The 27,366-nt window shown below is 39.7% G+C and overlaps 2 protein-coding genes across 2 annotated transcripts; both read left to right on the forward strand.

Annotated features, from left to right (window-relative positions):
• Window positions 1-27,366, forward strand: LOC149010940 (cytochrome b5 domain-containing protein RLF-like). The gene is made up of 7 exons (XM_089161589.1): window positions 1-306; window positions 398-434; window positions 2,369-2,443; window positions 2,538-2,931; window positions 22,484-22,618; window positions 26,188-26,238; window positions 26,802-27,366. The coding sequence occupies exons 3-7, from the start codon at window positions 2,411-2,413 to the stop codon at window positions 26,876-26,878; spliced, it is 690 nt and encodes a 229-aa protein (XP_089017715.1). The 5' UTR covers window positions 1-306; window positions 398-434; window positions 2,369-2,410; the 3' UTR covers window positions 26,879-27,366.
• Window positions 2,939-8,129, forward strand: LOC149010941 (uncharacterized). Its single transcript, XM_089161588.1, has 2 exons — window positions 2,939-6,460; window positions 6,540-8,129. The coding sequence occupies exons 1-2, from the start codon at window positions 5,991-5,993 to the stop codon at window positions 7,303-7,305; spliced, it is 1,236 nt and encodes a 411-aa protein (XP_089017714.1). The 5' UTR covers window positions 2,939-5,990; the 3' UTR covers window positions 7,306-8,129.

The raw sequence follows: 27,366 nt of genomic DNA on the forward strand, positions 1-27,366 counted from the left end.
GCAGTGATTTACAACTTTTGATGCGTATTCTTCCACATTTCTTTGTTTCTGTCAGCACGGTCCAGGTCCATTTAGTTGACGACGACAGATTGTGAATGTCGTTTAGAATTTCCGTTTCCTCTTACTTGGAGAATTCTGCAATTAACAACCTTTGGGTTTGTTCTTCATTCTAGTTGGTTTCAGTGTTTTCTCTATTTCTATCCATCAAATTCATTTGTTAATTTTCGATTCAACAATTTTTCCCCCTTGCCCTTCCGCCTCTACCGATTTTTTTTGGCATTCTAAAGCGTACGAGTTCTCTTCAAAGTAAGATTTTGACTTCCTTGTGTCGATATGCTTGTTCTGCTGGGTATTTTTTTCTCCTTCGGTATAATATTTTGGTACTTTGTATTTGCAGGATTCGTATTTTGTTGGAGGAGGACATCTACAGTCAAGTAAGTCTTCTTCTCTTTCACTTTGAGTAATCCCCTTCAACCCTCTTTAGGTTTAGATAGACCATGTTCAGCAGAGGGCTGTAAGGCAATCTGTTGGATACTAATTTTATTGTTTACTGTTTAATGAGTATAAACCCGTGAGCTGGTTACCATGTGTTCTTTATAAATATAGAATCAGGAATGGATAGAAATATAAAAACTTTGGTTTGCTAATATGAAAAATGCAGCCAAATTTCATTCGAAATTGCACCACTTTGGTAAGAAGTATGGGAACAAATTATTTCAGTTACAAAGTGTTTACATTTTCTAAGATTTGGGAACCAAAAAGAAGAAAACTACTTCTTTCTTGATGGTCATCTTTTAGAGATTCCAATTGTTTAGCTAAATAAATAATCTGACTTGTAAGAATCCAATTTGTTGTATCCAAGTTGTGGACTCTTGAATCTTTTGGACTTAAAAGCATTCAAACAAAAATTAGTCGCATCCTCAATTTTCTATCTTGGGTTTCTGCCACAAGAGGTATTGGTGGTGTCCCAAAGAAAGACGGTGTGCTTATAATTACTCTGGGTATGTGATCTGCATACTAGTTAAGTTGGAGCAGATAACAGGAAACAGAAATTTGAGCGTACAAATTGAAATTTGGCTCAATCATGTTTCAGATCATGGTATAAATTTCGGTCGAAATTACCGAAATTTCAACCGAAATATCCGCAAAAAATGAAAATGAAATGAAACTCCAAGAATTTCCCTAAAGTCCCAAGTTTCGACCAAAATTTCAAATTTTTTGACCATTTCTCAAGTTTTGACCAAAATTTCGTAGGTTTCGACGCTAAAACTTGTTTTTCCTTGATTTTTGTTGATTTCTATCCCATTTTTACCTAATTTCCACAACTACTTTGCCTTCAAACACCTCTTTTGCCTTCAAACACTTTTTAAGCCACACAACTATTCATAGGCTTAAGCCCAAACTACAAAGGAAACTCGTTGACAACAGAATGTGAAGTATGAGCCACACCTAACAACTCCAAACTTCCCAATTTTTCACCTTTTGCTTTCTTCAAGTCTTAAATGATCTTGTATTGCTTTGAAATTAATTTATGTTTAGTCTAGGACTATTGTTCTATGATTGTGTATTGTTAAACTTATATTTTGATTATTGCAACTATTTTTAATATTTTCTGATTTTTAAAACTATTTTTTAAAATCAAAATACATAAGGATACATGATATATGGGCTTGAACTTAATACATGTGAGACACCATCACTTGATCTAGTTGGTCATTCTATCAAACAATTCATATATGCTGATAATTCTATGCATGTATGCAATACAATTTGTATTTGTCGAAACCAATCATTTGATAATATACTTGAATGATAACTTTTGAGTGGTTTTTTTTTTTTTGGCAAAATACTAGTTCTATTGTGTTTATTATGCTTCAAATAGGTAGAAAGCAAGAAATCAGATGAAAGGGAGGTCATATAAGGCCCAAAACCTAGGTTGGAATTTAAAAAAAAAGAAAGAAAAAAAAAAAAAAACAAACCAAGTTTCACTGAAATTTCGGTTGAAACCTGAAAATTTCGGTTTTTTGCTGGTCGAAACTTAGGTTTCGACTGAAATTTTCCCCATGTTTCAGATGATATCACATATGAGAAATGATTAATGAGTTAGAAAGCAGTTCAATAATTTAATGACTATTGTGCAATTTTATACTGAAATTGTGCATGAGTTGATTGACTTGTGTCTTTTGTTTGTTTGTTTTGTACGCATCACTGATAACTTTATTTGTTTGTTTGTTTGTTAAAGTAGTACATTAATGCTATTTTAGCTCATCCATTCACCCCCTCTCTCATGGCCTTAAAAACAAAATAGAATTTTCTTGGTTTAAGATTGAAAGCTAGGGCAGTTGATGAATAACCAAACCTGTTGCAGATATATTTTTTTTTCATAGCAAGAGGCTGCAATTAAAGTGAGATGAGCAATGATGATGACTTTACCTTTTGTCAGGTAAGTGTATTAATTTTTCACAATGTCTTTAGTGTCATATATAAATGAACAAATTTGATATGATTACAGTTTTCTATTTCTGATTTTCCTTTAGGTTGGTTCAAATGTCATCACAGACAGTTCGGGACCTCAGGAAACTGTGCCAAACATTGCTGGTATCACTATCAAGGAGGATTTTCTGAATGAAGCAACTATTGATCCCAAAGATGGGTTTCCGAGGGAAGATAAGCCATTAGATATTGTCACCTCTGACAAGCAGAAAACAGTTGGCTCTTTGTCTTTTAATGTAGTTGATATGTCTCCTCCAAACCAGATGAGTGAATCATCAAAAGAGAAGGCATCAGAGCATGCTGGAGACTTGAGTAAAGGTTCACAGGGGCAGAAAAGCGCTATCAAAAAGCCTTCAGCTCGTGCCAAGGTTCCTTTTGAGAAAGGGTATAGCCAAATGGACTGGTTAAAGCTCACACGGACACATCCTGATCTTGCAGGTTTTTATGAAATTTCACTTTGCCCAACGATGTCTGCCAATAGTGTTATTGTTAGGGAGTTGCTTTCTATATGCCCCCAAATGAGTGGTTTCTTCATGTCTTTCTTCATTTAGTTTGTTAATAATGGTAGCGGAGAGAGTTCAAATGGTCCCATTGGCCTACCTAGTTGGGAATAGCTTTACCATAAAGGCAAAAAAGTTCAATCATTAATGCCTCCTCTCTAGGAATCCCACATTCCTTTATCTATTTAGTATCCCAATTGTTGATACTGTGAGAAAAAATCCTCTTCTTCACACTTGACTCTCTTTAAATATCTGATCCCATTTCTTGCGTTTGATGCACTCATCTCTCTATTGTGTTTCTTTATGCAATATTTAATTACTGTAGATGTTTTAGTGTTTCTTTTAACCTAGAAAGAACCCTTCACAACTCCTTTTGGAAGTACAGTTTGATAGTAGCGATCAAACATCTTTATCTCTTTTCTCTTAACCATGCAATGGAGATGTTGGGGCAGCAGCCAATTAGTTTACAAAAACTGGCTCCTTAAAATTATTGGTTAGCTCATGAATGTTGAGTAATACCAGCTAATGAGCCTGTGACTAGTGCAGGGTTTAATTTATTGATGATAGGTACAAAAAACATTTAATAAAATTTAAGCATCTTTTTCTTAAGAAAGTAATTTTTTTTTTACATTGGTTCAAGTAACTAAGCAAAACTGAATTATTTTTCGAACATACCGAAGCTTGAGATTTGGATCTTGCAGGCCAATTTGGTGGTCTAAAAAACTGATTTGGTAATTGTATTATCAAAGTTGCAAATTTGCATCTTCCTAGAATTACTTCTACTATTTGATGATATAAGAGGAAACCTTTGATCCCACCCAATTTCTTCTTTCAAAATTGGATAGAAATAAAATCATTAGCCAAAATAAATACATCAAACAGAAAAGAAAACCAAGATCTTGCCAAATTGGGGTAAAGTTCACATTCTTTTTGGGTTCAAATCAAAGCCAAGTTGGGTGGGAAGCTTGAAGGTGCGGTAAGATCTAAAGACATCACTGAGATATGACAGATATGACTGAGGTATAAATTGTCATTTCAGTCAACAGAAAAATGACATATTACCAATATCTCTGTGAGTTCTAGTACTATTGATGTAACCCGAATTCTAGGGTTAAGGCACTTGATTAATTTTCCCTAGAATTAGAGTTACTCCAGGATCCTCTCTCAGTGAACCAGCAGTCTTCTAGGACTGTGGAAGCTTGTAATTGAAGATCTCTTGGAGGAATTGAGGTTGGCAAAGGTTAGGTTAGGTTTGGAGGTTTCTGCCAGGCTTTGAGGGTTTTTGGAAGGTTTTTTCATGAGTCTTCTTAATTGTTAACTTCCAACTATCGCATTGATTTGTCGTATCCGTTTCTTCATTGCAACTCTTGATATGCCCACTGTGATAGAATCCCAACCGTTGAAATCATTGATTCTCGGCCATCAGATCATGACCTTTAGTATTCTCAACCTCAACCGTTGCGTCATTTCATCGCCAACCGTTGGATCGCGACCTTTGGCATTCTTGATCTCAATCGTTGCCTCGATTGATTTTTGACCGTTGAATCGTGCCCTTTCATTTCCTCACTCTCACTATAAATAGAGGAGTAACCTCATTCTCATTTTTTTGTTTGACAAAGTTTTGTCTCTCAAGTCTCCTCCACTGCGTCGCTAGCCTTTGCTTTCTTCGTCTTGCTCTTCAACTCTCCAATCAGTAAGTCTCTTCTATCCCTTCTTGATTTCTTTTTCTTTACCATTTCTGCAATTATGGATAAGTTGAGAAAAGGCAAAGAATTAGCCCGACCGTCCTCCCCTCGGGAGGTTCCAGTTAGTGAGGCTTCAGGTCCCGAAGCCTCTTCTCGCACCTATCCTGTGAATTATTCTAGTGAAGAAGACCTTCCCGACTATGCTGGTTCTCAAGAAGTTGTGAGAGCAGCGGCTGACTTAGTTATGGATGACCCGATTAGTCAAGAACGCTTGTGTTCTGACTTAGGACTTGACTTGATTAACCTTGAGCCTTCTTTTGTGCCTTCTTCTGGTCGTCAAGAAGTTGAAGAGACTGGTCAACCTTTTCCTGCTCATTCTCGAGTTATTTGCCGAAAGCATTCTTCACCTCGTCCTCCTCTCTCTCATCCTTCGGACTCTAGGAACCGTTGGCCTCCCCTACTTCATGCTGAATTTCTTTCGGAGGAGGGAGTTCTCGAAGAAAAGAATAAGCCGAAAACCCCTTCTCACATTGATTATGATCGGAAGCTTTCGGGTCTGGAGTTTTACCCTTGTGACCTCAAACAGATTCATCTTAAATGCTTGAAGGACTTTTGTGAAATTCCTAGTGATTATTCCTTCCTTCTCCCGTCCAAGTCTAGTCGGGTTGGAGAGCCCCTTGAGGGGTCATTCTCTCTTTACTTTGATGCCTTCTTGGGAGGTCTTCGTCTTCCGGTACAGCGGATTATTGAAGACTTACTCAAGCATTATGAGATATCTCCTTTTAACTTAATCCCGAATAGTTAGAGAAACGTAATTGGCTTCGTTGGTTTTTGCTACAATGTTGGAGTTAAGCCAACTTTTCTTCTTCTTCACCAATTCTTTGAAGTTAAGAGTCAATCCCAGTGGGGTTGGCTTTCTCTTAATCGTTGGGCAACTGACGTGGTTGACTAGTCGGGCAACATAATCCTCCCGGGCACTATGCCGACATCCACCAAGGGGTGGAGACATCACTTCTTTTTCTACAAGCCCCCATTCTCGCCGTCCTTCTCGACTACCTTTGTGAAGAAAACAAATCTGGAACTTGAAGAACCTAATAAGCCTGTTGAGTTGTCCGCTGCTGAAGGAGCGGCCGTAGAGAGGATAACTCGGGTTAAAGGGGATTCGGCCGCAGTTCATGGGTACTCTTCTGAGTATCCGCCTATCTTATAGTTGTGGGGTCTCTCTCTGGGTGAGCCCCTTATTCTTTCGTTGTTCTTAAGTTCTTTGATTCTTTTGCTTTGTTTCTTCTAATCTTCTTTGTTTGTTCTTGTAATGGCCAGCAAACTAGATATCAACGCTCTTCGGGCCACTGCTAGTGGTTCCATAAAAGAAGCCTTCGCCCGCAAGCCAGCTAAAAAGACCACCACCGAAGAAGCTAGTCCCGTTATTCAGGCATTAAGCTCTCTCAGCTCAACAAAATCCTCTGGATATTTGAGGAAAGGCTCCAAGAGAAGCGCTCCTGCAGGTCCTGTAGGGGGTCCTCCTGTCATTGGCGTTCCTCAAGTATCCCCTTCCAGCTGTTCGGGCAAGCCTTCAAAGAGGCCTCGGGCTCCCGAGGACCCTGCTGAGGAGTCTACCCGGGCTTCTCCAGTCTTCATTCCCGGATGGAGCTTAACTTCTGACGACACTGTTCTCGGGGACTCCAATGCTGCCCGATCTTGGCTTCTTGAAGGGATGGTCCCGTCAGATCGTCAACATCTGAGAACTCTTTCTGACGACAAATTTTATGCCAACGCCTATAGGTAATTTCCCTTCTTCAATTATCCGGTTGTGTAGCTCTTGCGGTAAATTTTGTAACTTGATATTCCAAACTTCCTTCAGGTACTTCTCGGGGGGAGCGCATTACATGGGAGAGTGTATGATTCGCTTTGAGCATCTGACTGATCAACTTCGAGAAGCTGAGAAAGCCCATGGAAGAGCCAATGTAGAGCTCTCCAACACGAGGAAGAATGTTGATTCTTTGAAGAAGCAGGATGAAGAGAAGAGCCTGAGACTGAGAGAGATATCAGAAAGAAACTCAATTCTTGAAGAAGGGCTTTCCCGAACCAAGAAAGACCTTGAGAAGGCCCTTGAGGATAAGGAGGAATTTGCGAGAAGGAAAGAAGAAATGGAGTCCCTCGTTCATCAGCTTCGTCGCAAGGTGGATGCCGAGAAACTTCCCGTTCAAGCTGAAGAGGTTCCCGATACTGTTATTAAGGAGATTATTTCTTCCTACTTTGGTACTCCTCAGTTTGGGAAGCTTCAGACTGCTCTCTCCGTTGCTTCCTATCGTCTGGGTCTTGAAGATGCCTTTACTGGGGTTCTTCAACAGGTTGATCTTCCTCACCCCGAGAAGCTATCTGAGATGTTGGATGGGAGGATATATGAAAAGCTCAAGAAAGCTTTGCCCAAGGGGGTTCAGTACAAGGAACCATTTAGTCCTCCCGATCCCCTCCTCTACGTTGATGAAATTGAAGAAGAGGGAACTGGAGATAACTTTGAAAGGGAGACTTCTGTGGTTAGGGAGACTCCTGAAGATGACCTTCAGAATGATATTGTTGAACCAACCTTCCGCCTTCCTGAAGAGCAAGACCCTCCCGAGAATTAGCTTTCTTATATGCAAGAAAACTTGTTTTTATTTTTCTGCAACTTGTTTTTGTAATATTGGTCATCATGGCCAAATATTTTGAAGTTTGAATTGATGGCGTTACCTTTCAACTTTGTGATTGCTTGATAACTACTAAGGCGTTATGCTTTTCTTTCTCCCGAATGTCTCCCGAGCTTGACCCCGAGTGTCTTTTGAATTTTACCCCGAGTGACGCCCCTAGCATAATGCCTTAGTTTTATATTCTTGGGTCTTATTTTCTGAAGAAAGCTCTGAGATTTCTCCCAAGTGGCTACCCGAGCGTGATGCCTTAGAAAAATCTTGGGTTTTCTTTTCTGAAGAATGTTCTGAGATTTCTCCCGAGTGGCTACCCGAGTGACTCCCCGAGCGTGGTGCCTTAGAAAAATCTTCTTGGGTTTTCTTTTCCGAAGAAAACTCTGAGATTTCTCCCGAGTGACTCCCCGAGCGTGGTGCCTTAGAAAAATCTTCTTGGGTTTTCTTTTCTGAAGATAACTCTGAGATTTCTCCCGAGTGGCTTCCCGAGTGTGTCCTCGAGCGTTATGCCTTAGAAAAATCTTCTTGGGTTTTCTTTTTTGAAGAAAACTCTGAGATTTTTCCCGAGTGTCTACCCGAGTGATTCCCCGAGCGTGGTGCCTTAGAAAAATCTTCTTGGGTTTTCTTTTCTGAAGAAAACTTTGAGATTTCTCCCGAGTGGCTACCCGAGCGTGGTGCCTTAGAAAAATCTTCTTGATGTGAAGAGCGCTCTCGAGTTTTTGAACTTGTTATAAGTCAAGAACTCTCTTGGGCTCTTCTGACATTGATGAGCGTCTCGGGTTCTTGAACTTATCATAAGTCAAGAACTCTCTTGGGCTCTTCTTACTTTGATGAGCGCTCTTGGGTTCTTGAACTTATCTTAAGTTAAGAACTCTCTTGGGCTCTTCTTACTTTGATGAGCGCTCTCGGGTTTTTGAACTTGTTATAAGTTAAGAACTCTCTTGGGCTCTTCTGACTTTGATGAGCGCTCTCGGGTTCTTAAACTTGTCATAAGTCAAGAACTCTCTTGGGCTCTTCTTACTTTGAAGGGCACTCTCGGGTTCTTGAACTTATCTTAAGTTAATAACTCTCTTGGGCTCTTCTTACTTTGATGAGCGCTCTCAGGATTTTGAACTTGTTATAAGTCAAGAACTGTTTTGGGCTCTTCTGACTTTGATGAGCACTCTCGGGTTCTTGAACTTGTCATAAGTCAAGAACTCTCTTGGGCTCTTCTTACTTTGAAGGGCACTCTCGGGTTCTTGAACTTTTCTTAAGTCAAGAACTCTCTTGGGCTCTTCTCAATTTGAAGAAAGCTCTCGGGTTCTTGAACTTTTCTTAAGTTAAAAACTCTCTTGGGCTCTTCTTACTTTGATGAGCGCTCTTGGGTTCTTGAACTTATCTTAAGTTAAGAACTCTCTTGGGCTCTTCTGACTTTGAAGGGCACTCTCGGGTTCTTGAACTTTTCTTAAGTCAATAACTCTTTTGGGCTCTTCTTAATTTGAAGAACGCTCTCGGGTTCTTGAGCTTTTCTTAACTTAAGAACTCTCCTGGGTTCTTCTTTCTTTGGGGAAGCACTTGTGTATTCTTCGCTATAACTTTCTTCATGGGAAAAAGGATATAAAAAATGGAGACGTAGATTTTATTAAAAATCAAATGGTTGTTCGACTTGCTGGCAAGTGTTACATATCTTGACTAATTCTACTAATAGAATTTTCGAAGATTCATGGAATTCCAAGTTCGGTCTATCATCTCGCCTGTGGCTAAATTCTTTAGCTTATAGGTCCCCGGCTTTGTCTCCTTTTCGACGACATACGACCCTTCCCACGTAGGTGAGAGCTTCCCTTGGTTTTTTGGGTCGGATGCCGCAACCTTGCGAAGCACTAAGTCACCCGGACGATGTCTTCTATTCTTCACTCGAGTATTGAAGTATCCTGCTACTCGATTCTGATATCTTTGATTTCGATATTCAGACATGCTCCGTACTTCATCAATAAGATCTAAGTTACTCTTTGCCTTCTTCGTTTGCTTCTTTATTGGAGTCTTTGTACCTCTTCGATCTTGCTAATACTTCGACTAGGACAAGTGCCTTGGTGTCGAAGTCAGTCGAAATGGAGTTTCTCCCATAGGAGTTCGGGCTGTGGTACGATATGACCAAAGGACGCTGGGTAGCTCTTCTACCCATCTTGCTCGGCTTGATTCCAGACGCTTTTTTATCCCATCCAACAACGTTCGGTTGGTTATTTCAACCTGCCCATTGCTTTGCGGATATGCCACAGATGAGGTTCTATGCTCAATATGGTATCTTTCACAAAAACGCTTGAAACCCGCTTCGACAAATTGTTTTCCGTTATCGGTCACAAGGATCTTTGGAATTCCAAATCTGTAGATGATCCTCTCTTCAAAGAATTTTTGCATTTGCTTCTCAGTGATGGTTGAGAGAGGTTCGGCTTCCATCCACTTAGTGAAATAATCGATCGTGACAACCAAATATTCCCTACTATTGGTGGCCCTTGGAAGCTTTCCAACTAGATCCATCCCCCACATGGCGAAAGGGATGGGATTGGAGACTGGTGTAAGTGGGACAACCGGAGTTCTTGGAACAGATGCATGAAGTTGGCATTGCTTACATTTTTTGACATAATCCACGGCGTCTTTCTGAATAGTCGGCCAATAAAGCCCTTGATGTATTATTTTATGGGCTAATGCTCCACCCCCCATATGCGCTCCGCATATTCCTTCATGCACTTCAGCTAATGCGTATTGAGCTCTGGAAGGGCCAACACATTTTAGAAGAGGTTGTGTGACTGACCTTTTACAGAGTTGCTCATCTTGTATGGTGAACTTCATTGCTTGATTCTTAATTGCCTTAGCTTCCTTGATGTCTTCTGGAAGAATATCATTATTCAAATATGCTATAATTGGATCCATCCAACTAGGCTCTTCCTCAATATCCATTGCCTCGACCTCCTGAATACTAGGAATCTCCAATTGCTCAATATAAACTGCCGAGCCTAAGGTTGAATATTTGGATAAGGCTAGTTTGGATAACTCATCTGCCACTTTCCCTTCTTGGGATTTGCTTCATCTCGAGTTGATCGAAATAATGGCGACATTCATCAATTTTGGCTAAGTACTTAGCCATTCTTGTCTCTTTTGCCTCGTACACACCATGAACTTGGTTCACGATCAATTGAGAGTCACTTCGGACTTCCAATTCCCGGACTCTTAAGGCCAAGTCTTAGACCTGCTAGAAGGGCTTCGTACTCAGCCTCATTGTTGGAAGCTCTGAAGTTAAATCTTAGAGCGTAATGGATTGAGAACCCATCCGGGCTAATTAACATTAGCCCCGCTCCACTCCTCGAAGAGTTGCTCGAGCCGTCCACATACAAAATCCAAATTTCCTGACCGAGTTGGTCTTCTTCTCCCGACGTGGATATGTTACTTTCGAGAACAAAATCAGCTAATACTTGCCCTTTGTTAGCTGGACGAGTCCTGAACTCAATTTGGTACTCACTTAACTCGATAGCCCATGTTACCATCCTTCCCGCTAAGTCTGGTTTTTGTAGGATCTTCTTCAACGGGAAGTTTGTCAAGACTACGATCGGATGTGCTTGGAAATATGGCCTGAGTTTACGAGATGCAATTACAAAAGCTAAGGCTTGTTTGTCCACATCCGGATATCGCGTCTCGGCATCCACAAGAACATGACTTATAAAATAGATGGGGTTGTGTGAAGTACCTTCTTCCCTTACTAATACAACGCTTATTGCTGCCGAAGAAATGGCTAAGTACGTGAATAGTTGTTCTCCAGGTGAAGGTCGGGCTAAGAGGGGCGGTGACCCGAGCTTCTCCTTCAACTTCTCGAATGCTTGCTGACACTCGTCGGTCCATAACGTGTCCTTTGCCTTCCCAAGGTCCTTAAGAGCCTTGAAGAAGAGCAAACATTTTTCACCCGATCTTGAAATGAATCTATTTAATGCTGCTACTCTTCCTGTTAGACATTGAATATCACGAACCGTCTTTGGTGATTCCATCTTAATAAGGGCTTTGATTTTTTCCGGGTTTGCCTCAATTCCCCTTTGAGATACCATGAATCCAAGGAATTTCCCAGAAGAAACACCAAACGCGCATTTCTCCGGATTCAATCTCATTTGATATGTTCTCAACGTGTCAAAGACTTCTTTAAGATCTTCCAAATGATTTCTTTGGACTATACTCTTGATGAGCATATCATCAACGTATACTTCCATATTTCTTCCAATCTGGTCTTTGAAGACCTTATTTACCATTCTTTGATATGTTGCCCCGGCGTTCTTCAACCTGAAGGGCATTACTTTGTAGAAGTAGCTTTCTTGATCCGTCATGAAGGCCGTGTGTCTCTCGTCCTCGGGAGTCATCATAATCTGATTATATCTCAAGTAAGCGTCCATAAAGCTCAATACTTCATGTCCCGCTGTAGCGTCGATCAACAAGTCGATCCGGGGAAGTGGATAGCAATCCTTTGGGCATACTTTATTCAAGTCTGTGTAATCCGTACACATTCTCCATTTCCCATTGGCCTTTTTCACCATTACTACATTTGCCAACCAAGTTAGGCATTCTATTGGCTTGATGAAACCCGATTGCTCTAACTTCTCCACTTCCATCCTGATGGCCACATGTTTCTCGAGCGAAAAATTTCGCCTTCTTTGGATCATTAGAATTGCATCTTCTCTAATCCATAGATTATGCTCTGCAACTCTTCGATCAATTCCGGGCATGTCCTCGGCCAACCACGCGAATACATCAAGATTGTTCTGGAGAAACTCGGTCAGCTCCTTCTTGAAGTCTGTAAGCCGTTTTGAACCGATCATGGTTCCTCTCTCGGGAAAATCCGGATGAAGTTGAATTCGCTCAAGCTTCTCAAATGGTTCAGCTCTCTGCATAGCTTCTTCATCCTGAGCATCTCGAACTTCTATACTCATCGTATTGCCTGACCTTTCGGATCTTCTTACTTTCTTGAGATAACTCACATAATATTGTCTTGAGAGTCGCTGATCAGAAGTGCATTCGCCGACCCTTGCTGTTGTTGGAAACTTCAACTTCATATGCCTTGGAGAGACCACAGCCCCCAAGGCTTTAAGAGTTGGCCTTCCGAGCAAGACGTTGTACACCGAGAGATCCCGAACCACCATGAAGGTTGACTGGATAACGGCATCCCGAGGGGATTCCCCAATTCTTAAATCCAACTGGATTGTACCTTCGGATATGGCCGAGGATCCGGCGAATCCATATAGATGAGTCCCACATGGAGTCATCATGTCGTCTTCAAGTTTTAACTTCTTGAATGCTTCGTAGGATAATAAGTCGACTGAAGATCCCGTGTCCACAAGGACTCGGTGAACTTCACGATTCGCTAACTTCACTTTGATGACTATAGCATCATTGTGAGGAGTAGTTATGCCCTTAAGATCTTCATCCGTGAAGGTTATTGGATCTGGGCATAAGTCATTTCTTCGTTTTCTCGGCAACTGCATCGATCCCTCGAATCGCGCTTTTTGTTTAGCCTTCTTAATGGATTCCTCGGTCGGATTTCCCAATATAATATAAATAGGAGAGTCTTCTCGGTGGTTTGGCTTCTTCTTGGGATGCTTATCTGCACGCTCGGGACTCTTGGATCGGGGTCTTTTGGCTGCTCTTGGTGGAGTCTTCTCTCGATCTTGTCACTTCCTTTTGAAGATATTTTTCAAGATGACCCGGCTTGGATGAGTTTCTCAATCTCAATCTTGAGATTTCTACATTCATCCGTGTGATAGCCATAGTCCTTGTGAAAACGACAATACTTAGTCATATTCCTATCTTCGGGTCGAGCATGAAGCTTGCCCGGCCACTTCAAGAGATCTTTATCTCGAATTTGCAATAGGATTTCTGATCTCTTTGTATTGAGAGGTGTAAAGTCCTCGTTGGCAAGTCTATTTTTCCAACTTCCTTTTTTGTCATCCTTCTCCCGAGCGCTTGAGTTCTGACCTCGCTCTCCATAATTTTTCTTCTCCTTAACTCCCTTTGTGGATTCTTCACGGGCTTCAATAACTTTTGCTACCGTCGCTTGCTTTTGGCATTTCTTGAGAAGGGCTCCATAAGTCTTTGGCTTATCTTGAAGCAACACCTCTAGCAAGCGTCAATGGGTTATTCCACTCCATAATGCATTGTATGCCACCGTGTCATCCAACTCTTCCACTTCAATAGCCACTTTATCAAATCTTAAGAGATAGTCTCGAACAGACTCATTCGGCTTTTGTCTAATGGCGAAAAGGTTATCTGCCGTCTTCTTACTCCCAATACAACTTTGGAATCGGGCAATGAATTTTCTCCCTAGTTCTCGAAAATTTTCGGATAGATCTTGGCCTTAGGCTAGAGAACCACTTTATTGCTGGGCCCTTGAGAGAAGCCCGGCAGGTTCGGCATAATAACTCATCCTCTCGGCCAATCACAGCCATGACAGATTTGAAATAACTAATATGTTCACGGGGATTATACTTACCTTCATAAGGAGTGAACGTCGGCATGATGAAATTGGGTGGAAGAGGTGCTCTCATGACTTCCTCAGAGAAGGGCTCTCTATTGACCACATCATAGTCGTCATCTAGGTCCCGATCATCAAGCCTTCTTTCCAAGTCTTCTAATCGTCTCCCGAGACCATGCGCCTCTTGACGCACTCATGGTGACCGAACACTTCCAAGATTTGAATATTGGGAAGTAGGTCCACGAGAAGATCTAGATTGGCTGACTGACCCTCTCGGGTTATTAGACCTTGTATCCCTTCTTTCTTGGCTTTCGCCCTCTTGTTCATGAACTCTTTCATCTCGACGTCCTCTTCTTGGTAAATCCTGAGTCTGCTTGAGCCCGGCCAAACGGTTGAACACACTTCCTCGAGTTTGATTTCCTTGGGGAGGTGGTTCTTCAATATGGATTCCTTGAGATCTTTCTCCAACACGTTCAAGTGTTTGCCTAGGTCCCCTAGGGTTTTGCCCCTCTCGAACTTCGCACGTTGGGCGTTGCCTAACCCGAGTACGTCGAATAACTTTGCGCCTCCTTCCTTCTTGCATATTTCGAGAGGGTCCTGGCGGTACCCCGACTTGATGAACTAAACCTTGGACGACTCCTTGGAGTTCCAACATTTGTTGTTGCACTTCTCTTTGCATATTTTGTAGATCGGCTACTGTTGCTGGAATTGGGGGTTGATTTGAACCTCCTTCTCCAAATGGAGTTGGTATGATTCTCAGAGGAATCTCTGGAATTCCTTCCCGACCCTCCTCTTAAAATGGGAACTTGTTGATTAGGAGAAGGGAGAACCTGCTCTTCAACACGTTCTTCTCGCCCATTCTCCATCTCTCTTTCTCTTCCACGAGTAATAACTTGATTGGAATTCGACACTTGGTTGGTGTGTCTCACCATGACTTTTTGTAGAGTTTCCCCCAGACGGCGCCAACTTGTTGCGTCTAGAACCTCTTCGAGAGCCGGATACTTGGATAACCTCTTGGAGGCTTCTCCAACCGAATATCAGAATGCTAAGATGCTTGCACTCACAAAGAAAACAAGAATGGGCCGGTGTGTGTCCCTCCCGAGGGGCTTTCTGACTTTCCCGTGGGGGGACCCTCGGGCTATATGTTCTCCACAACAGAAGGAATTTGGGTTTTAGGGGTTAATACTATGCTGTAATTGGGTTTCAGACCTGGGAATTAATAAAGGATTAGATTTCTGCATTTCAAGGCTGAATAGAAGGGTCTTAGGGTTTCATTGGTTGCTCTAATGTAATTCCAGAATTGAAATTCCAGGTTAGGGCTTAAGGGATGCTGTTTTAGGGTTCAGTTGGGCTTGGGAAGGGGCTGATGTTAGTGTTTTGTAATTTCAGGTCAGGTAGGATAGGTTGAGGTCACTTCTAGTTGGTCAAGGATAGGTTTAAAGAGTCCTAAGGGGTTTGGGTTTCTTGGATTGGGCTAGGGTTTTGGATTGGAGTTGGGGTTGGAGAGGTATGGGAATTCTAAGTCAATTAGGGTTTAGGTTTTCTTAGGGAATAAGATTAATTGCAGAAAATTCTGCAACCTAATGGGGAAGAGTCTAATGGGGATTCTAAGAGGACTAGGGTCTAGGGATGGGTGTAATCCTATTAGTGCGAGTGGAGGGGCTAAGGGTTAGATTTGGTGAAAGTTTCAAGGGGAGGGGGTGGTCTGCTATCGCAGAATGAGAGTGGAAGCCCGTGGATGAGCTAGGGAAGGGAAGGATGGGTAGGGCAGTAGGGGTTCGGGAATGTCTGAACTTACTTGTAGAGGGTATTCCTTGAAGAAGTTGTGGAAATTCGGAAGGTGGCTGCCTCAGGGATGAAGATGAAGAATATGATGATGGAGTTAAGATTCCAGGACTTAAACACTCTTCAGCCCAGGCCGCAGGGTTTCTTCCACACAATCCAACCCTCTGATTTTCTTAAACTCTGAGCTGATTTCATTACTTTCTCAATGGACTATTTATGGGCTTACAACCAAAGTGACTTGACTAAGACTCCATAAAGGATTCCCTTGACAAAGGACTTAACTAATTAACAATAAAAGGACTCTTAAAGGAAACCCTAATTGGACTCTAACATGGGACATATTGAAGGAATCAAATTACAAACTTTGAGAAGAGTCCTACTTGAAAATTGGACTCTTAACTCAGAGTCTTACATAGACTGGGAATCTGTCATAACTCACAAAGTATCAATCCAAATAAAAAAAATAAAGATAGTTCCCTGACCCTTGGATTGATGGGATTCCAACCAGACCCCTTTGAGTCCCAAAAGGGCTGGAAAAATGACCAAAACACCCCCTGCGGTATTTGGCCAGTTTTGGAGTGCGCCTTTTGGGTCTGGATTTCTGGGCCAATTATAGGGGGCCCCCACCCTGGTTACATTAGCTATGGAATATACATCGCAAAATTCTGTCTTATTGTTTTCTGACTATAATACATGCTGATAAGGTTTTGCCCAAAACATGAGATAATAACAAATGCTTAATTTTTAATGGCTGAAAATGCAAAATTGTCTCACAATTTTGTTTTAGAGACTAGTTGTACCAAATAGTACATTCATTCCAACTTAGAGAATGCTAGTGGCCCAATAGCATTATCAGCTCCTTGCGATATTCTAAATCAATAAAATTTGGGAAATTATTGGAAGATTGTAGAAACAATTGGAATATGATTAGTGCACATGGGGTCTCTAAATTAAATTCAGTCCTTGCATACTGTGTCCAGTGTCCACAATATATAAATGATTATGAAATTAGGTAAATCAACCGAAATCAATTAAGGTTTTTTGGCACATCAATGTAAATGAAATATAAACTAGATTTGGGTTAACCTACTCCTAAATTTACTACAAATCAGAGTAACAATAAATCCTGGAATTAGAATTTAAATTAAATCAGCCTGTAGAATTGTTTGAAATTCAGCTTGAGTTTTAGTGAAAGCAAGGAGAACCTCTCCAAATTTCAACCACTCTCGATGGTTAGAAGTTGAGATATGAAGGTGGCACCAAAATAGTAAAATTTTGGATAAATTGCAAACTAGCCTGTGTTTGGGCTTCAAGGAGAGTATAGGCTTTGATATGATGGATCGTTGCTGCAAGTTTGGTTCAACTTCGATGAACAGCAGAGAAGATCTGAGTTCCCACCACACACACACACATAGAGGGGATCTACTTTGGTGATAAATCAAAAGGTTAGGGCTGCATGACTAGCCAGCCAGCTGCAAGGGCCCAACTGGGATAAAGTGGGTTCGAGTTTAAGACTTTAAACCCGATGGTAACAGTTCCAATAAGTTTTTCAAGCTCCAAATAACACCAGTGGGGAAACTCAGGTTCAGGTCTACTAAAGTCCAGACATGGAAGATAATGGGTGTGAAGCAATCCAGGCAATGGAATGGGCCTGGACTGGGATTGGGTGTAGGTGCAAACAGCAGTAGATACACTCCAAATCTCAATCGATTCTGATCCAAGGGTTGCTGAGTTATGATTTTCACCAGCTGCAGCAACAAGACAATCACAGGAACAACAACATTCAATTGACAGGTAACAGCAGTAGCAACTGCCAGAATCAACTGAAGAGGGATGCTGGTATTCAGTTTGAGACCTTAATGAATTGTTAGAGACAAACGATAACAGCAGCAAGGAAAAGATAGGGAAAAGGGAATAAAATGATAGAAATAGGGGGATGGGCTGTCTCAGCCATGGATCTCTCACCCCAAGCTATCTCAGCTGTTGAACATGGATTCCTCCATAAGTAATGGAAATGTGGCTTCCAAATTTGATTTCTCTGAAGTCTGATATTGTAATGAAAGGGCCTAAAACTTTACAATGAATAAAAGCTTCCTTTTTTGGGTGAATATGGATGGAAACTTAGTAGACTGAAAATTGAAACTGATTGCAATTAGAAGCTACTAGGCTTTATAACCAAAATAAAATCTAAACTAAACTTCTAAATCTCCCAAGAATAACTCTTCATGTAGTCTGAAGTCTGATCTTAGGCCCAACAAATCCTCTATGAATATTTCAACACTATGAAATAATGGGCTGAGACACTGTTCATGTGAATGACAATATGAATAGTGCTTTGGCTTCCTTTCTTCATGTTTTGTCCTATTGCAGCCGTCCAAGTTGACTGGTCAAAATTGTGGAGTAAAGGGGCCTTCTAGTTGGACTAGCCATCTGGTTTGAGGTGGCCCCCATTGCTGGTTCAAAATAGTCCTAGCTGGTTCATTCCTTGGCTGGTTCCAATCCATCTTGGTTCTATGCTGGGTTTCTAATGGTGTGATTCAATCTTCAAAAGCCTGGTTGGAACAAAGCTCAGTCTTCAAAGCAAGGCTGGTTTAATTATTGCAAGCATGACAGGAACAGGCTGGTTTGATTCTTCTTCTGGTGATGATCAGTGATAGAAGTTAAGTGTTTGAATGGATAATGTCTTGGAGACTTCAGCAGCAGTTGTTTGTGGAGCTGTAGTTACAAATCGTGTCAGGTAAGGTTGGGTGTAGAAGAAAAGATAAAGAGAACCCCCCCCCCCCCCAAGCTATCTCGGATGATAAAACAAGGATTTATTTTCATAAATGAATGCAAGGATGCCTCTAAGTGCTATGAGTGACAATCAAAATTAGTGAAGAATAGGAACTAACTAGAATATACTACTAGGCTCTACAATCTATCCATTTGCAAGAATAACTTAAACACGATGGACTTAGTAACTAAGCACTACTAAGAAACAGTAACAAAATAAAATCAGATCTTCAAGTCTTCTAGCAGCTGATCTTCTTTCATGTCAAAGCTTGGATTCTCATGTGATCCCCACCTTAGGATATTTGGAAAAATAAAGGGCTGTGAGCCTGTTACAATGTTCACGTGAACAATCCTCGTTCTCTTCATGTTTTGTCCTACATCAAGGTGTGTAGAAAAGGATTGGTCAAAGGTTGAGTGGAGAGAGATTGCATTGGAGCTTATAGTTTCCTTATGCACTTATACACTTTTATGTTAAAAAATCCACCTAAGATGAGGTCCCTCATACTATGGATCTTTTAAGATGATAAGGTTTAAAGAAAAATAACTATAACTAAATATAAGTGTTAGAAAACAAGCATTAAATAATCAAAACAACAGCTGAACTTGAACAAAGAAAAGAGAGATGAAGAACTAATAGAAGAGGTTCATGATTCTTGCTTGAAAGTCTAGAATCACAGAGCACTTTTATTTATAGCTTCTAATGAATCTAATACAACTTGAGAGACAAGTAATTGTCCTCTAGAAAAAGGAAACAAAATATTACAGCTTTAGTAACTTCCTAACTCCTAAAATAGAAGGTTCTGAAAATAGAAACTACCACCAAAATAGAAACTATGCTTTCTAAAAACTCCTAAAACTTATGTAGCAAGATTCCCACATTAGAAATAGAAATATAATCAAAACAATAGCAAAATACTGTTCACGTGAACAGTAAAACTCTCAAATTTACGTATACTTCAACACTCCCCCTCAAGCTAGAGTGTACACAAAGAAAACTTCAGCTTGCACAATAAGAATAAACTTGAAAAGTAGCACCAATCTTGAATCGTGTAGCAATGGTAGATGTTGATAAACACTGAGAAAACTTCACCCAGGAGATAATTAACACCAATTTAAAAAAAAAAAAACTTTAATTCTTTATGTCAATATTGAGAACAATTGACGATGTTGAAGATGAACAAAGTCCATAAGTATAGCAGGATCAAAGACACTATCCATATAATGCCGGTAGTACGGAGAAATATCCACACTAGATCTTCAAAATTGTAACTCCAAAGTCCATATAAATGCTTCACAAGAATGCAAGTAGTAGGTAGGCAAAAAGCATTATCCACATAATGCTGGTAGTAGGGAGAAATATCCACGCTAAATCTTCAAAATTGCAACTCCAATGTCCATATAAATGCTTCACAAGAAGGCAAGTAACATGTAAAGTATGGGTAGGTAAAAGACAATATTGATTATTATGGACCAAGTTGGTAAGGTAGTATGGGATACTATTGACCAAGTAGGTAGGTAAAGGACAGTATGAGTTATCATGGAACCAAGTAAGGTAAAGTAAAAGACAAGATAGGTTATCGCGAACCAAGTAGGTAAGGTAAAAGACAAGATGGGTTATCATGGACCAAGTAGGTAAGGTAAAAGACAAGATGGGTTATCATGGGACCTAGTAGGTAAGGTAGTATGGGTTACTACGGACCAAGTAGGTAGGTAAAATATTGTATGGTTACTGCGGATCAAGTAGGTAAGGTAAAAGACAATATGGGTTATCATGGACCAAGTAGGCAAGGCAAAAGACAATATAGGTAAATATAGGTAATGATATTGTTGTAGAATGCCATAAGTTGAGGACAAAGATCTTCACAAATAATATCCATCAGCACATCTTGAGTAGATATATAATAAGGTACCATTCTCCCCCTCACGTGTAGCATTACACGTGGACAATTAATGATGAACAGTGTATTATTCACCAATAAAGTTGATTAAGCAGCAGAAAATCTTCTCACAGGACAAAGATCTTCTTGTGCACCAAGGGGGAAAAAAAATTCTGGACCATCGCTAACCCTTAAGGCAGGAGCAAATTAGATCAGAAAAAAAAAATATATTGAACCAGCTTGGAATCTCAAAATTGCAGTAGTCGTTGCAGCAATCCACTCGGAAGAAGTGCAATAACAGTTGCTACAGTAGCAGATAATATCAGATCTCAGACCATAGCAGTAAACTTTTGCTAGATTTGAAACTCTAACAGATCTCGATATGAAGGAAAAATAGTCCTCTAGGTCTTTGTAGAAGTATTAGATAAAAAGAAGGCTAAACTTGATTCTGAAATAAACAACGGAAGAAGTAGTAAAGCAAGAAGGTAGGAGCAGAATTTTTCAGAAGAGAGAAATTCAATGAAACAGGGGTAGTAGTATACGACTTGCAACTAAACTTATAGCACAAACAATGGAAGACAATACTTAGGTCTTGCAATCCGAATTATGAGCATATTTTTGCAAGAATCAAGAGGAATCCCAAGACATCAGTATAGTGCAGATTGAACTTCAGATTTGCACACAAAAAAAGGTAGTAGCAGCCTCAGTTGAATCAAATAGATAGACATATCCTTAGAAAGCGTAGGGCTTTTTTTTTTATAGTATTAATACATAGATACTTGGTGCTTCAAAAGTTAAAGAAGAAGGACAGCCATGCACAATTACTGCAGCGAAGGTTGGGGCTACCCTAGATAAGAAAAAGGAAAAAAACTAGGCAGCCAAGAGAGAGAAAACAGTCCCTATGATTAAACTTGCTTTGATGCCATGTTAGAAAACAAGCATTAAATAATCAAAACAACAGCTGAACTTGAACAAAGAAAAGAGAGATGAAGAACTAGTAGAAGAGGCTCATGATTCTTGCTTGAAAGTCTAGAATCACAAAGCACTTTTATTTATAGCTTCTAATGAATCTAATACAACTTGAGAGACAAGTAATTGTCCTCTAGAAAAAGGAAACAAAATATTACAGCTTTAGTAACTTCCTAACTCCTAAAATAGAAGGTTCTGAAAATAGAAACTACCACCAAAATAGAAACTATGCTTTCTAAAAACTCCTAAAACTTATGTAGCAAGATTCCCACATTAGAAATAGAAATATAATCAAAACAATATCAAAACACTGTTCACGTGAACAGTAAAACTCCCAAATTTACGTATATTTCAACAATAAGAAATTTCTAAAACAAAGAAGGATCTTTCATGTAAGAGCATGTTATTAAATAACTGATTCAAGAGAATTAGCATATGAAAGAGACAGAAAAGATAACAATAGAAGGGTGTTGGTGGGAGAGAATTCAGGTATGATAGATAGGAGGGATTGGTTTAGACTTCAGAGTTGGGAGATCGATTGAGACGGTATAACAGGTAAGATTTTAAGGCACCTTTCTTAAAAGGGTGGGGAGTGAGTTACCATGAAGAGGTAGAGAGTTGTGGAGGCAATTAACGAAAATAAAAAAGTGGTTTAAGGGATAAAATGTGGACTTCAATGGAAATAATGTGCTTTTGTGTGATAATGGAAACTGCATATATATAGGAAATCCAAATTGGATTATTTTTTTCAAAAAATTGGCGAGTTTGAAGATAGGGAGAGTAATTGAGAAGTGAGGAGAGAATTAGGTGACTGCTATGTAGAGATGAGGATGGAAAACAAGTGTCCATGTGGAGCTTTGCTAATATAGCAATCAAACAACTTGAGCTTCTAAGATGTGGTTATAGCGTGGTGTTGGAGCAAGGAAATTGGCTAGTTTATCCAGGTCTTGTAATTTGTTGTGCCCACTTGGTGCCACATGATGGTGTTATGTGCAGAGCCATGTGTTTGTGAAATGCTGCAAAGACTTTGGGTGTTGGTTTGTGTTGATGTACATTGTCATAGCCCTTAACAGCAAAGGCTTTTGGAGTAGCTGTTGTAACAGTTGATTCTGTTTGCATTTGCCCATTTTCTGCTACTACAACTTTTACATTCTTTTTTGACTTGTTGAGGTGACTGCTGAATCTTTTCTTCCTTTTTAGTTACAAGAAACTTGCCACATAATTTATTGAACGTTTTTTGCAGGAATAAAAGGACAGTCAAATAAAAGGCTTATTTCCATGGATGAAGTTAAACAACACCGACAAGAAGGTTCCATTTGGACAGTCTTAAAAGGTCGTGTGTACAATATATCACCCTATTTGAAGTTTCACCCAGGAGGTATGTGCTTTTTTTTAAGCATTACATGTTTTTTGTAGCAGGCTTTATTTGGTTGAGATAGTCCCAACTTGCTTGATGGTGCCTTATTTTTTTCTATTGTTCGTTTGAAATATTTTATTTTTCATTTGTCATCTCAATTTCCATTCTCCAGCAACTTTTTAGTGATCTACTTTCTTTAATTGGATCCATGTAGCTGACCCTGTTAAGTTGGAATAAGGGTGAGTTTTTGTTGTTGTATTATAAGCATTACAGGTCTACTTGGCAATGCTTTTTTCAAACAGTGTTTATGTTGTCTTTGTGTTTTTTTGGACAGATTTGTTTCTTGTAAGCTGGTTCATTTTCTTTTCTAAATGAACCAGGTAAAAAAAAGTAGTTATGTTGAAAAAAAATGCGAAACAGATTTAAGTCTATTTTGTTTGAAAACTAAAAAAGAAAAGGAGGTTTGTCTTTAAGCCCCAGGATTCAACTCTCTCATCTTTCTCTTCATCCCTCGCACCATCTCCTTCTCTCCAGCTCCATCCCAAATTCTGTGAATTACAATATTACAACCAGAAAGTAAAAACCTAGCGATTGGAGGCAGGGACTGGGGTAGTGAGTAGTGGGTGTGATCTCATGCCACGGGAAACATGGAGAACTCGGTGAACTTGGTCAGAGTTAAAATAAACTACGAAGATTTTGCAGCTCACATCTTATTTGCTTTTGCAAATTCCTGAACTATTCTCTTCGGAATTGAAACAAACCTACACTACCACGCTATAATTAATATTCTGAAAGATTTGATTGCTACTATTGGGCCCCTCCCTGCTCATTAGTTGATTCAGTACCAACCTGCCTAAACCTGACTGACCGCTTCACTTGCCAGTTATTCTCATCCTTTTCCTGACCTTAGACGTAAAGGGGAAGTAAAAGAGAAGGCGAGAAGAAGCCTAAGGTCAAGAAGCCAAGCACAAATGGTAACATGGAGGCTGTGTGTTCTGTAGGGAGTGTGGGGTGGGTCAACCTAGGGATTGGAAGTGTTTAGTGGATCGAAGTTTTGCAGGGGGAGTGTGAGGAGGTTCTGGAGGACTGTTGGTTGGGGATGGAGGTGCAGGGGCAGCAGTGTTTTGGTTGATTAATGATCAGATGTGCACTGGGTTCAAGGATTCCATCGTTTTTTGGGGGCCGGGTTTAGGTTATGCTCAGCGACGTGCAGAGCAAGAGCACTAGAGAAGCTGGCTCTGGTCAATCATCAGTGGACTTAGGAGATATTAGGCAAGACACCACCAACAGTAGTGGTCACACCAGACAACAAATTTCCAAGTTTATCATTTTCCATAGCCAAAAGAATATGGCCAGGGATGCTACAGGTCTAGCCTAAAGAATATGGTCAGGGATGTTACAGGTCTTCCTATTATCACATGGAGCATTTCCTACAAGCTCCCAAACTTTGGCCGCTGAGTACTCTTGAAAGGAAACCTAGTAGGTTGGAGTATCAGTGTGGGAGCCTCTTTACTATCTTCCCGTCTTCAGGAACCTAATAATCCTTCCAAAAAGGAACTGGAGCCCTGCCGTACCAAATTTGACCATCAGCCAGGACAGTGGATTGGTAGGAGAAGAGTAGAAGAAGAAAGATATATGTATATTTTTGTGCAATTTACCCAACAGGTTATCAACTTAAAAAAAAAATGCTTTTAAAAACTCAATACAAATATGTGCTTTTGAGTAAATTTTTTACCTTGCCAAACAAAACCCACATGGTTGTTCTATCATTCTTAAACAAGCATACTAAAGAATTGTGTTGCGATAGCCAAGTAGAAACTTGGGGAGCAAGTCGTGGTGACTTTGAATCCTAGAAACCAAATTGTGGAGTCTTGGAGTGCAAGCTGTCTCAAAATAGAGTTCTGGCTTGAAGAAAAAGTTGTTACAGAATTGAAAAGTTTTGGGTGCTCTACAAAATTAGAAAGTTACTAATTTCCTAGTAGATTTACTTTGATATTGTCTTCCTTTTTGGGGACTGTTCTTAGAGTCCTAGAAAGTTAAGTGTTTATTTTTGGAATGTACTGGCACTGGACTGTTCTGATAGAAATAAAGCATTATAGGTTAGAGATGCAGGTAACTGCAGATCCTCTCTAATCCTTTTCTTCTTCTCCTCATTCTTTCCTCTTTTCTTCTTCTTCAGCTCTTTACCTTCAGTTTCTGACCCTGCGGCTGCACCTCAGCAGAGGTTCTGATTTGTTATAAATTGCAATAATGTTTCTGATTTTTGTGCTAGGAAATAAAGGTGATACCCAGAATTGCAATCACTTCAGAAGCATAATACTAACAGGCAATGCAGTATACTATGAAATTATAGGAGGGTTATTGAAACACACCTTTTTTTCTTTTTTTGGTTGGGGGAGCGGGGGGCGCTAATTTCTCAGAGAACTAGTTTGGTTTTGTGCAAGAAGATCCACAACAGACTCATTCAAAGATTTAGAGAGAACAATAAGATAATATGGTTTTGGAAGAGAAGTCTTTAAAGTATATTATGCAGACATAATTAAAGATTATATATGATGGTGTTGTTACTAGTGTAAGAACCATGGGATTTAAGAGATTGAATTCCAAATTACGAGTGTGTTACATCTAGGATCAAATTTAAGCCTCTATTTCTTTGTAATTATGGATGATTTGACTAAGGACATTCAAGATGAGTTTCTTTGGTGTTTTTTTTTTTTCTTCTTTCCATAGTGATATTTTTCCAATGGATGAGACCAAAGTAGGAATTAACACAAACTAGAGTTACAGAGGTCAACCTTGAGTTCTAGATGTTCTGATATAAGTAGAAAGAAGATGGAGTACATGGTTTATGACTTTGGTAACTGTGGGATGGAAAATAAGTTGTTGAAAATTGATGAGTGAGATTCCACTGAGTGATTATTTTAGGTGCCTAGGTCAACCACAAGTGAAGAAGGTGATTTTTCAAAGAATATAAGGAGGATAGCTGAAGCGGAGAGTTGCAACAGGGCAGGGTTCGATAACTCGTGGGCTGAAAAACTGAGTTGAACTCAGATCTCTCTAAGTTGGTGCACTTTGTTTTCAAAACAAAGCTAGATTTGGTTGGGAAGATAAGATTATGGTAAAATTTTGAGATTGAGTTCTCGTCGAGATATTAACTTGCAGCATATCTTTTCTTTCTTGGAATGAAAAATAGCTAGTTCTCATACTATAATCTGTGGTGATGTGTGTTTCCTTAAAAGCTTAAAGAAAAACTTTATAGGACAATTGATGCAGGCCCAGCCCCCCAATTAGGGTGCTTTCAAATTTGGTGGCCAGCAGTTAGAAGCTCAAGTTAAACCCCTAGGCTTGCTACCCAAAAGCACATTAGTACATTACTAAGGAATACACGGTTCACCAATATAGGGAGCTTTTATGAATAAATATTTAATTTGGCGTGTGTTGAGTCTAAACTTTTGCTAGATATCCTTACGGTCAGAATTGCTACATCACCCTTCCACAAGGCAAAACTTGGTGCTGGACTAGAGAAACTCTCTAGCTTATTGTTTTTCATTTTGTCTAAAATTTTAATGTTTCATTTGGGTGTCTTATAGGAGCTGATATGCTAATGAAGGCGGCTGGGAAAGATTGCACATCTCTGTTCAGTATCCTTTTATGGCTTTTATAACTTAATATTGGTGATTATCTGCAGCTTCTTGAGCCATCTGTTGCTTTTATTTTCTTGGACACAATTTGTGTTTATGTTTCTCTTTCTTCATTCTTTTTGTGGACACTTTGTTCCCTAAAATTCATGAAAAGAAGCAGAGTTTTATCATATCTCCTTTCTCCTTTGGTTTTATTTGGTTGTAAAAAAATTGAGGGGGAAGGGAAGTGAAACTTTCATACTCAAAAGGGGAACTTCTGTAATTATTACCTCAATGTGGTTATATCACTAACTAAAAAATGATCACATATATGGTTATTGAACTTTGCTTTTATGCATCCTGTCCCTTCTGTTTGTAAAGTAAGATAGAAAATACATGTAAAAATGTATAATTGCTAAATATGGGAAATTTATGTAGGGGTAATGGTTACAAATGTTTTTTTTTTTTTTTTTTTTTGATAAGTTTAAAACATTTTACTTTTTCTCCCCTGCAACCAAACGTAGCCTTTAACAGCACCAAGATTTATGCACACCCAAATTGCTGTCCTTAACACTTGATTCCAGATAAATACCATGCTTGGGTGAATGCCGATTTCTTATTGGAGAAGTGCCTGGTGGGAACTTTAGATGATAGCAGATGATGTGCCATGGATGTTAAATCGTTTAGAAGTGGTTCTTTGCTACATGACAAGCAAAGCTGAAAATTAGCTTGAGCAAATAGCTAACTATAAGTGATATTACATTTACATTCTTTCAGTAGAACTTATTGTCTAACATTACATTATCTCTTATTTGCCCGATGAAGTATCATCTGCTTCTCAAATGCTTCAAACATACACGGATGCAGATGAACTCTTTATTGAGAACAGAGTTATATATGTATTTCAATGGTATAGTTGTATTGGATCCTGCGAGATCACATAGAGCTCTAAACATGAGCAGTATCTGTTGGTTGGTTCACTGTAGTTTATGTAACTCTGGATGTATGCTGATTGATCAAATTCGATTCTTCTATATGTGTTCTGAATCCTTGCCCTTTTTTTGGGTCAGATTGTCTCATTTTTCCCATGCCTTTTGAATCCTTTTGTACATGATATTAAATATAATGGCATGTTTCATGCTACCAAAG

Source organism: Hakea prostrata, chromosome 7, assembly GCF_041222555.1.
Source record: "Hakea prostrata isolate BN-2017 chromosome 7, UWA_Hpros_2, whole genome shotgun sequence".
NCBI lineage: Eukaryota > Viridiplantae > Streptophyta > Magnoliopsida > Proteales > Proteaceae > Hakea > Hakea prostrata.